The sequence below is a fragment of the Acanthisitta chloris genome, unplaced genomic scaffold (genome assembly GCF_000695815.1).
Source record: "Acanthisitta chloris isolate BGI_N310 unplaced genomic scaffold, ASM69581v1 scaffold1613, whole genome shotgun sequence".
Classification (NCBI taxonomy): Eukaryota; Metazoa; Chordata; class Aves; order Passeriformes; family Acanthisittidae; genus Acanthisitta; species Acanthisitta chloris.
This window is the reverse complement of record NW_008663016.1, coordinates 89,569-101,824: the sequence shown is the minus strand read 5'-3', so window position 1 is coordinate 101,824 and position 12,256 is coordinate 89,569. Positions and strand designations below refer to the sequence as shown.

The 12,256-nt window shown below is 37.0% G+C and overlaps 1 protein-coding gene across 1 annotated transcript in view; it reads right to left on the bottom strand.

The window, feature by feature from the left end:
• LOC103798536 (neurobeachin-like) overlaps positions 1–12,256 on the bottom strand; it is a 101,768-nt gene that overhangs the window by 42,387 nt on the left and 47,125 nt on the right. The window contains 1 exon segment of the mRNA XM_009070808.1: positions 4,518–4,685. Within this exon segment, the coding sequence (XP_009069056.1) occupies positions 4,518–4,685 (168 nt within the window).

Below are 12,256 nucleotides of genomic sequence, written 5' to 3'. Positions count from 1 at the left end.
TTCCTGCTGGATTGGGAGGATGCAAGTGTTTGCTACAGAGGCAGCAATTGCAGCAAAGTCGCTCTACTGCACTACAAAACTGGATTTGTGACTCAACACAGGGATGACACAAAGTTAGCCTAGAGTCTAGGGCAAGCCAAAAGCTGAAATGATTTCTCAGTATATTTCTAATCACAAACAAGGTGAAAGTCTAAAAAAGAAATAAACAGAGATCTGGCTATGATTTTTAAAAAAATAATTTGAAAATCTGAAATAGTACTTTTCTGCACACTAGATGTGATTTCAGTACTATGCGTGATCAACATCCTATGCACTACACTGCCCACTTGATTATTTCGCGTTTAATCTACAAGGTGGCAAATTAAAATCAGATAATAAAAATAATTTTATCTCATCTGTTGCATTTTCTAATGACCAGTATGACTGTGTTGTTCCCCTTCAGCCACAACACTTTGTGTCATACGAGTTCCTAACCTAAAAACCCCCACAATTCTACTGATTTTTGAGTGTCCAGATTTCCAGGTGTTCAGGAAAAGAAAGAGGCTCCTAAAATCTAAAAACATTCTAGGAAAAACCAGGGGAGGAACTATATTTTAACAGTGAAGTGGACCAGTACATCCAAGCACAATAAATAAACCACATTTCCTATATTGTTCTTTATACATCAGCATTCTCAGCATCAACCCCCTGAAGTCGGCCAAGTCTGTCCAGTGGAAAGGATTTGGATTATGATGTAAACTAACAGTAAAGACAATTCCAAATAACATCTAATGTCCAATATAACTACTGTTTACATATTAAAAAGAGATACAGGCTTTGTACCAGGGATGTTCTGTCATGTTTCTCCACAGGAGAAGACTGTCATGGTAAAGTTCATTATCAATTACTGCCTTACAAGTACAAGATGAGTTAAGCTGTCATAATTTTCTTAGCCAGAAATCCTGCGCTGTCAAAGAATGTCAATTTTTAATCTGACAAAAGGAAGAAAATTATCTGTTATCCTGACCTCTAATTTCTTGACATTTTAATGCTGTAATTGCTGTGGTTAGTGCTGCAACCATTATTTCACCTGTCAAGTAAGAATGAATCAATATCCTTAAGCTGTTCTTCAAGTTTTAGCTTTCACCTCACTGCTTTTACTTTAAAAATGGAAACACTTAGCAATAGAATAAAACAGGTTGAAATAATAATTAAAAAAATAGTTTGGGGCCTGAAAAATGTTTATTTTGTTACACATTTTTTCTCCTCCTCATTACAATATGAAAACAATTTTGCAATGTGCAGACTAAGAGAGACCATTAGAACTGATGGAACTGGACACTTCCCAATTTCTAATCGTAAAAGATCAAACCCACAAAATTCCATTTTATACATTCTGTGGAGCATGAAAATCAGCACTTTCATGTTGCTCATCATTACCTGAAATAATTTATCACGATCAAGTATCTTTTATGGTATCAGAAAATTACAAAGTTGCTTGAAAAATCAAAAATCAGTATGTTGAAATGAAATCAGTTTATTCTATCCATCCAGTGCAGACTTTAAATTGCCAAAGAGTTATTACCGGGGCAGATGTGTGTGATTTTGTAGACTGTAGTAATCTAAAACTTAATGCATTTTGGTTACAATGAGAATGAATTTTCAACATGGAAAATCCTGAAGGCAATTCAGATGGAAAATCTTCTACTAAATAAGTCCAAACAGAACAAAAGCACAGGATGGGCATTTTTCCTATGTTAAACAGTATGGAGTTCTTACAGGGCTTCCCCACGCATGTGAGAAAGATGTAAGGAATGGCAGGAATGAGCTGTCCCACCAATGAATATTTTTTCCAGATAGATAGCTACCGAAGTGACTTCGTTACCATTTTTCACAGAAAGCTAAGAACATGTTCCTCAGCGGTTAAATGAGGTGCTCAAGCAAAGGGTGAAAGTGAAAGAGCCAAGGCATAGCATAAAGAGGTCATGGGGCTCTGCCTTTTAAAATTATGTCTTTCAATCAGCTCAGAGCTAAATAGGAGGGCTTTTCTTTTTTTTTTTATTTGGAGACATTTCACTGGATAGATTCTGCTGGGACTCGGCTCAACATGAAATTAGTTACGGCCACAGTTTGAGGAGGTTACTGCCACACTTAAGCCCATCGGTCTGATAATGGCTGCTGACAATAAGGTTGCATTGAGTGGCTTATTTTACCACCATTTATTGGGAACAATCACCATCTTCTGTGAAACAGAACCAAAATGTTTCAGTTTATTTACCAAATACACATCAAGAGCATTTGGATACCGAGAGATTTTCCTGGATCACTGCAGAGTGCAATTAATTCTGAATTGCAGTGCTTCTAGGTTAAGATGCCAGACACCGCCACCTGCCACTGTAAAATATGATAAACAATTATCACTTTTTTTTTTAAGGGTACTGATGTTCCTATCCTTACATTTCTGCATTTATAAGGGGTCTTCAGAGGCTTTTAAAATGTCTTTTTGCTTTTTATTTATTTTCTGGAACATCTACCAAAAGCCAGAAAAAAGTAAAAGAAAAACCAAACAAACCCAAATCAAGCAACAACAAAAAAGCCAACAAAACAATTTAGATAGAGCATATATACCTGTAACAGAAACGACACCCAAATACCTGGAGTACTAGATCATCAAGATGTCAAATGCTTTATTACTGTCCAGACCATTACTGGTCTGCTAGCTGCATGAATGGAGCCCTGGGAAACAGAAGGCAGGTCTAAATCTGCCCATATTTACACATGTACTGTAATTTCTGATTAAAAATGAATTAAAAGGGTTTTTTAACCTTCTTATGACAAACCACAAAACAACAACTTCATATATAACAAAAACTAGGAGGATTCATTTTTTCTAGACATGTTGCCCTCTCATTGCTAACAATTTTATTTACTCACCTAACCTGTGGCAATGAAGATTAAGTTGTGCTTTTAGAAGTTTATACGGTGTAAATAGCCTAAGAAGAGGTTTATGTGCTATTGACTGAAAGGGCATGGGTTAGATGTACAAGTGAACAAAAACATCTCCATGAATTTTTTGAAATTTCAGATGACAAGTTATGCATGTAAGTAGAGCCACAGGAGAACTGAAGAGTCTCATCATGTCATAAGATGTTAAATAAGGTGCACAGACAGACAGATAGACCTCAATCCTACAAGCTGCCCTGTGGGAGTAGACCCTTGAAGTCAAGACACAGTAGTCTGTCTATGCAAATCAGGACCTTAAGCCATGCAAATCCCTTGTATTCATCGTGCCTGACACCTGTTTTGTACTTTAAAAGACATTGCTTTGTATCTCCAGAAGAGCATGACTCTTCTCATGCTCAAAGTTTTAAAATCAGAAAACTATTATGTAGATGTTAACCTTAAATATTTGAGGCAGGGCAATCAAAGCAATTCTGGTCATTCTTAAAACTAATCAAATATTGTTTAGAAAATCTGAGCTTTGCAGTGCATGAAATGAAATCCAGGGGTCTGAATGCCTTTTTTTTCAGTTCTGATCCTCAAAAAGCATCAAATGTAACCAGATGCAGCAAAGCACTGCTAAAAAACATGACAAAACTCAGTAGTTGGCTGAATATGAACGCTTTCTAGAATCTATTTCTTTCTGAAATCTGTAGATTTCTGTCTCTGAGATTGGAAAACAAACAAACAAACAAACAAAACCCCATTGCCTGGCAATGTATAAATTATTACTGTTTTGCATACAGCAGATGGCAGCTATCTGGGGGAATGGAAGATTGTGTGTAGAGCTTCATCACAGCGGTACTCATCTAGCAGCTGTTGCTTCTTCACACTTTTCACCAAATTTCAATTGTTTTAGCCAACAAATGGATGGTATTAGAAAATCATCCTTCAAATTAATAATCTTACTAAAAACATATACTGTCACTGGAAAGAAACATGCATCAGGATATCTAGAACAAATTTTTTTAAATTTATTGATTAAAATACTTGCATATATGTGCACATATCTATATTTCATGCAAACATATATGCAGACACTAATACTTGTAAGCACAACAAATATTTTCTATTTTGGTAACGGTTTGATTACACCTTATGTAATTAAGACAAAAGTAATCTGAATATTTGCTACTGCCACTCTAGCAAATACATTCTTTCTCAGAAACATATTCTCACCAACATTACCTGGCTGAAAAGGTTAGATATTTTTCCCCCTCTAATTATGATGCATTTTTTATTTCAGTTTTTCAGTTCTACTAAGTAAACTTAATAAAAGTAAATGATACAAAATAGCAGACTATATATTATAGAACACACAGTGCATTATAATTTACCACATCATAACTGATTATTAAATATATTAGGGACATCTGTTTTATTGCTAGTTTATTAACACTTGCTTCTGAAGTCACCCAGGGCCTAAATTCGGTATCAAGTCACACACACCAATTTTCTCTGGCAGTGAAAAATGGAAAAAGCACCATTTCTTGTGAGATGACAGCAGTTTTTAGAATGAAATGGCAGTAAACACCTACCTCCCTGAGGACAGGATCAGTGATACTATCCAGGTTCACAGAGCCTTCATATGTTAGGTAGTGGAAAACGTTGAGTGCACGCACTGCTTCTGGCCCTCGTTGCTTGTAGCCAAATATAAGGTCAATCCATTGATGAAGTTGACATGATACAAACTCGCTTTCCAGGGCCTGCAAGTGAAATTCAGGGTTAGGAAGTAAATTCCATCTTGCAATTTCATGCTTAAATTGTGTTCTACCTTTTTCTATTAATTGAGAAAACATAACAGATTAATTAGATTTTCTGTTAAGTCTTATTTGAGATATTTGAAATTCTTGAAAGGTTAAAAATATAACTAATTATATTGAAACACTAAAAATATATTCTTTTTTCATTCACCTTTACATCATGCTATTTTTCCTCTCAGCTACTGGGTTTCTTCTAGCTGCAAGTGTTTAAATTATCAATTATTTGGCTTGTCAAGTAAGTTAGGTAATTTGCCAAGAAAAACTGATGGGAAGAAATTTTAAACAACTCTTTCAGCTGCTTTTCTAACTAACTCTAATTTGTCTTAAATATAAAGTGGATACTTGAGGATTAAAAAGCTGTATCAGCAAAACGTATCTTGTGACTGATTTCTCAAAGGAGAAAAGCAGTTTTCACACTCATTTTTGACATTATGTTGGTTCACTAGCAAAAGCACAAGACATGACTAGCTAGTTTAAAAATGGGTTCAAGGATTGCTATTCCTTTGCTTAGCATGTGGAAAGCGATTAATTCCAGGTAGAAGAAATGATGATAGTATTACCATTGAGCCTGATCCAATCAATATGCCTTTATCAGACATGATTGGCATCCTCAGTATATATCATTGCCTGAACTGAGACTTTTAAAAGCTGAAGGCATTATACAGTTTCTCCTTAGCCCTCTACCAGTTTATCTGTCTTAGTTTCACATGAGGCTGTACCTGGATACACAAATCATTCTCCTATAAAGACTTGCTGTGTATTTAAGATAGTATCCTGGCTTTTTTTTTCCTTCCTCTGAGAAATCCTAATTCCTCCATTGTTTCTATCACAGTGCCACTACTCAGCACAAATACTTCCCAGCTAGGACAGAGTTTCATGTCTGCCCCAGAAAAGTTCAGATTTTACAAAGAGATAAAACTTTGGGAAAAGAGTTTTAATTTTGTTCATTTACATCAAAAGGTGCCTGCTTCAGAACTGATCATCAGACACTGCAATACTGCACCATGCACTGCTCACTGGTAGCAGCTCCCTGCTCACCACCCCACACGCAGCAATAGCCTCAGCTAGGGCAAGCCACGTGGCTCTGGCTTGCTGGGTCATCATGCAATCATTCCTCAGCCATTTTCCCTGTATTGCTCCTCGTGGAAGAGGAACTCTCTGTACTTTGGTGGAAAACTGGACCCTTTTCTGTCAAAACCAGTGACTATTATTTCTGAGGAAAATGGATGGGAAGGTTCAGGCTTAATAGCTGTCATGTAGCTTAGTTTTCAAGGGCTTAACTTCAGCATGCCATAAGGAGCGATAAAGAAATGTTGCAGACAACCATATAAATTTTGTTATTTCCTTTTAAAAATCAGAGGCTGTCATATGCATATTGCAAGAAATATTATTTAAATAGCATTAATACTGCTTAATACTAAATGCTATGAAACTATTTGTTTTCAAAGCATACCTCCCAATAAATAATTAAGAAATGTTAAACCCTTAATTAGGTTGTATTGTGTACATACAACATGACACAGCCAGCAACTACATCATCCTATATGATCTTTTTTTATAGGACTTTTACCTCATTTAGACTGCAGGATGCTGGCATGCAAGAATAAAATTAAGTATGCCACAGCAACCACAAATAAAGAATTTCCTTACTTTAAAATGCTCAATTTTTAATATTCTTTTTGTATGCAATAAAACTTAAAATAGAATTTAAAGCCTATCTTTCAAATCAACTTAAAGCGAGCAGCCTAACTGTTCACTTAAGCATCTGAACTCTGCATATTTAAAGTTTCTTTTCATCTGTATCTATTACTTATTTATAAAGAAGTAATTAACAAAAAAATTATTAGGCATTTCCTTTGCTCAAAAATAGCATTGTTATTTCTAGAATATTGAGAGTATTTCTGGAAAATGCCAAAACTAAACTATTCAAAGGTGGGACAGTAAATTTGAAAAAAATCAGTGCTTGAGTTAAATAAGCATATTTCACCCATTATATCATATAATATTCTCTCACTGGTGTTAGAGTCACAGAACCATAGAACAGTTTTGGTTGAAAGGTCATCTAGTCCAAACCCCCTGCAATAAGCAGGGACATTTTCAAATACTTCAGGTTGCTCAGAGCTCTGTCCCACCTGACCTTGAATGTTCCCAGGGATGGGGCATTCATCAACTCTCTGGGCAACTTGCTCCAGTGTTTCATCATCCTCTTTGTAAAAAATTTCTTCTTTACATCTCATCTAAATCCACCCTCTTTTCATTTAAAGCTATTGCCCCGTGCCCTATCTCAAAAGGCCCTGCTAAAATGTTTGTCCCCGTCTTTCTTATGGCGCCCTTTAAGTACTGAAGGATCACAATAAGGTCATCCGGAGCCTTCTACTCTCCAAGCTGGATGACCCCATCCCTCTCAGCCTCTCTTCACAGAAAAGGTGCTCCAGACCTCTAGTCATCTTCGTGACCCTTCTCTGGACCCACTCAAACAGGTTTATGTCCTTCCTGAGAACCCCAGAGCTGGATGCAGTGCTCCAGGTGGGGTCTCAGAAGTGGAGTAGAGGGGCAGCATCACCTCCCTTGACCTGCTGCCCATGCTGGTTTTGATGCAGCCCAGGATGCAGTTGGCCTTCTCAGCTGCAGGAGCACTTTGCTGGCTCGTATCCAGACTCATCCACCAGCACACCTAAGTCCTTCTCAGGAGAGCTGCTCTCGACCTGTTCATCCCCCAGCCTGTATTTACACTAGGGTTTGCCTCAATCCAGGTGCAGGACCTTGCACTTAGTCTTGTTGAACCTCTTGAGTTTTCTATTGGTCCATAGACTTTTATCTATGTTCAAGTTCCTCAGGTCACAAATCTAATCTTCCCTTACAGTGGGAGGGACTTTTTTCCCCAAGTCTCCATCTTGCAGTCTTATCATTTGAGAGGTATGGGAAGAGAGGTTGCCATTGAAGGCAGAGGCAAAAAAATTGAGTACCTTGTCCGTTGTTACCAGTTTGTCAGTCTTGCTCATGATGGGGGATATACTTTTTTTGACCTTCAAAATTAGAAGAGTTAGGAGAATTGAACACCTATGTTGTTTCCCTGAGGCAGTTTCCACTTGCATAACCAGCCTCTACTCAGCAGCTTGTCATTCCAGAGAAGGTCTTACTGACCGTGACAGATTTGGACAACTTCTGTTTCACATGGATTAATGGTTCTTTAACAGCTTATTAAATGAGCTACTTTTTAGAAGCTGCATATCATGTGTTTGTCTCCAATTCCTTAAACAGATTTATTATACCATGTTTATAGGTCTAATGGTTCTTTAAATAACCTTGGTGACCTTAGTTCCTTGGGGAAGAACCTTAGTTTCCTGACGAAACTTTGGGGAAACCTGTAATGAAGGAATTTAATTATTTTGAACTATAAATTTCAGAATGCCATACAAAATTGGAAGTTGAAAGAATAATTGTCAGGGAAGATCTGAAGATGTTGGTGGCAAGGAGTGGTATCTGTGTGGTGTAAGACTGATGTGGTGCAGGATTTGGGGTAGAGACCAGAGCAGAAGATGGAGAGTACTGTGAAGGAGAATGGCTCTTCCTGGGCTGTAGTGCCACACAGCCTTCAGCTGCAGGCTGCAATGGGTGGTGTGTCATGTTCATGGCCTTGTGATCAGGGTGTTCTGTGGGGTATGGCACTGGGCATGAACAATAGCTAGGGTGCACTCAAGAATAGGCCACCAAAATGCTACGAAGTCCCACAAGGCCCTCAGTGTGGACAAGACTCCTGATCTGTGCTTTATAACCTGAATTCATTTTAGTCAGGAGAAAGCTTATGTTGGTTCTGACCTGGTTTGCTGGTGTTTCTCCCAAGTACGTCTGCAATGCTACTCATGCGATACTTGCAGAATGCTCTCCCTAATTTGCTCTAATGCACAGGCTGCTCCCACTCCATGTAAGTGCCTCCTGAAAATTTATGAGCTGTTCACTGTCAACAGTACATCGTTTGGTTTCTCAAGAATATGCAATGCTCAGTAGGGAATAGGGTGAGGGGAATTTTCTGTGTTAAAGATAATTTGTAGGTACAGTAGTAACAACATGCAGAAAAAGATAAGGATAACATCCTTAAAATAGGCTGGTGATGGTCCTTAGGAACAGCATTTTTCAAGAACATTTTGGGGGCTTTAATTTTTTGAGCATCTTTTTAATATGAAATATAAGGATTTGTTATTTTTTAAAAGCAATAGTAATTATTACTGATATAATAATGCAATAATTTATGGTTTTAAAAATTCTTACTGTTAAACAGAAATGAGCTAACATCAGCTTCTTTTCTATTATAATTAAAATCTACAGAAAACAGTTTTTTCAGGCACTCTCAAACTGAGCTTATTTGAAGCACTGTTATCGTAGCTTCATTTTCAAATAGCAACATCACAGACACTATTTTTTTCATGGGTTTTGTTTTGAGGAAGGAGTTTCTCATGTTATTGCTTTCAGCAGAGTAATTTTTATTGTTAATAGGTAAATTGCAAGCATTGCAAGCATTATACATCTAATGTATACATATTTTGTGGGGTTTGTGTGTTTGAAGGCAAGTGTATGCACACACTTCCACATTTCAAATAGCAACATCACAGACACTATTTTTTTCATGGGTTTTGTTTTGAGGAAGGAGTTTCTCATGTTATTGCTTTCAGCAGAGTAATTTTTATTGTTAATAGGTAAATTGCAAGCATTGCAAGCATTATACATCTAATGTATACATATTTTGTGGGGTTTGTGTGTTTGAAGGCAAGTGTATGCACACACTTCCACAGACCTCGAGGGTTTGTGTGTTTGAAGGCAAGTGTATGTACACACTTCCACAGGCTGAAAATATGACCTCGAGCTGATGTAAAACAGAAGTAGGTATTATTAAGTGTATGTATGAACTAAATAAAGCTAATATAAACAAAGATACTCCTTCCTGGGAACAAGCACTATAGCCCTTTATGCAGTATGAACACTGTACACTTTCGCTTTCATCCTAATTTGATGTTAAAATTACTTTCCACGGCAATTCCAGTAGGAGGCAGTAGTTTTTATTGCAATGTGCACTATGTGGATTTATAAAATATGCTATTCCAACCTCTTTCTAACACAATACTTTGTACTATCCAGGTATTTTGTGTCACCAGGGAAGTGGAAAACTCTGCTGCTCCCCCTCATCTGGACCACAGCTGCACCTGTCCCTCCTATTTTTGCAGTTCCTGACTTGCTTCCCACACCTCCACAGCTAAATGCTGCCTGTGTTTCCAAAAACCCCTTCCACAGTATCTTACTATTAAATTATATCTTGTGTATTTAAAAATATTTTCTTAGAATTACTCTTGAGACAGTCTGGTTTTACAGATCTGCTCAATAACAGACCATTGGCCATTTCAGCCTGTGAGCAGTGTTTCTTCCCTCCCCTCACATCCATGCTCCTCTGGAGCTATTGCATACACCGATTGTCTCCACCCAACATTCCTCTGCCTTATTTACCATTTCTTGTACTGACTATTGGAGTAAAATCTTTACTTTTCCTTATCAAATAAAGCAGGTATTACTGGCATCTGAAATTAGTTATGTTCAGTTAAGCCAAGCAATATTTTAATGAAAGTGACACAGAAGTACATTATACAGGTTTGGGATACTCAGGGATGTCTGCACAGAAACTGATCCTTTATGTAAGCATCTCCAGGATGTAAATAAGATCCTTCAGCAAGATAGCAAGTTCACACAAAAAAAAATCACTGCTGTTTTCAAACTAGTTTGAAATGCCTTTTGGCTCAAAACATTCTAATTGTATTGAGAACTAATCTTGGCAATACACAAAAACACAAAACAAAACTGAGGAAGTAATATCAAGTGTTATCTACTGCTTATCTGGTAGAAATGTCAACTGCTGCTGAATGGTGAGGAGAAGAAGATAAATCTTCCAGATCCTCATAGCACAGAGATTTCATAATAGATGTTTCTAATGACTATTCAAGAAGCTTTTTAATTATGAAATTCTATGCATTCTTCTGAATAGCCAGGGAACTGTACAAAAATGCAATTGGCAGCAGAAGAGCGCAAATAAATCATTTCAGAGACAGAAAAAAATTCAATCTTAGTAACAGTTATGTAATAGGAACAAAATATGTATAACAAAAACAGGACACCATTTAGTCTCTCAATTTATAGTGAATGCATTTTACTCAGCACTGTAATTTGTAATTTAATATGTGCATAAGCCATAATGAAAATATCATTATAATTAACTTTGAATTACACAATCTTGCATCTTTTGTTTCCAAACTAAAGAATGCTTATTATAAAAATTCTGCTTCAGTGTTTCACAGTGGTGTTCCCTGCCTTGATTTAACATGCTTGACTTACTGACTGAATCTGTTCTATTTCTGGCTCTCAGGACTGCTCTGAGTCTGTGGGGACTGAGAGGCTGAGTAGGACTACAGATGCACATCTGTGGAAGGTTTTATGTGTGGGGTTTTTTTCCTGGTAAACTGGGAGATTATGATTGATGAGCTCAGCATTAGGGTAATGTTATCAGGGACACTTTCTGCCTCTGTCCTTTGTACCATAGCCGAGGTCAGACCATAATCATGTTAGCATTGAACATAGTGCTTTATTAATGTTTCATGAGTAACTCCATAGTAATCAGTCTATCTTTGTATGGATAAATAAAACTGCTACAACAATCCCTGATGTATACACTGAGTGTTTTAGAAGCTACTGTAATAGGTCTTAAAAGTAACTTGACTGAATGTCTTACGCAGTCTTTATAATAAGTCTAATTTTCACAACTTTAAAGGAATCTCTTTTGATGGAAAACCATTTCCACTTTTATTTCTGTGCTTAGTTAGAAGTGTAAAACACCCAGCTGAACAATCAAACCAAACACAAACCCCCAGCCTGCCATTTATTAATTCGCACAGAAATTCAGTAAAGGTTGTTAACTAATTGGTGAAATTATATTGATTTATGACACTGCCTCTGATATTTTCTAGGCTGTTCTCTACTTGCTTTGCTAAGACTCGGGATGAAATACTGGAATTCTTGCTGGTTTTTCAAAGAAAATGTTTACATTCATAAATGCACAAGCAGTATATCAGGATTTGTATTTACTCCCACACGAAATTACACATCATATATGCCTGCAGCAAGCAAAAAATATATATGAATGGAAGAAAATAGTGTCAGGTAGGGCAAAACAAGATCCCACTGTATGTTATGCAGTACCACACAGGATCCTTTCCCCTGAAATGAAATGACTACTGCTGATTTTAATAGACAAGAGATCAGAATAACACTTACATGAAATATTCCTCAGTTTTCTGTAAACATGTTCTCTACTTTCTTTGCTAAGCTGCTGTAGAAATTCCAGGCTTGCACAAGCTTGCTGTGTTTTACACATCACACCCAGGCTATTTTTTTTTCTCAAGATAGATTCTTGTATAACAGTCAGAGCTTGGCCTGGGGATGACCTAACTGAATAATATATCTGCTGGCCAGTTCAG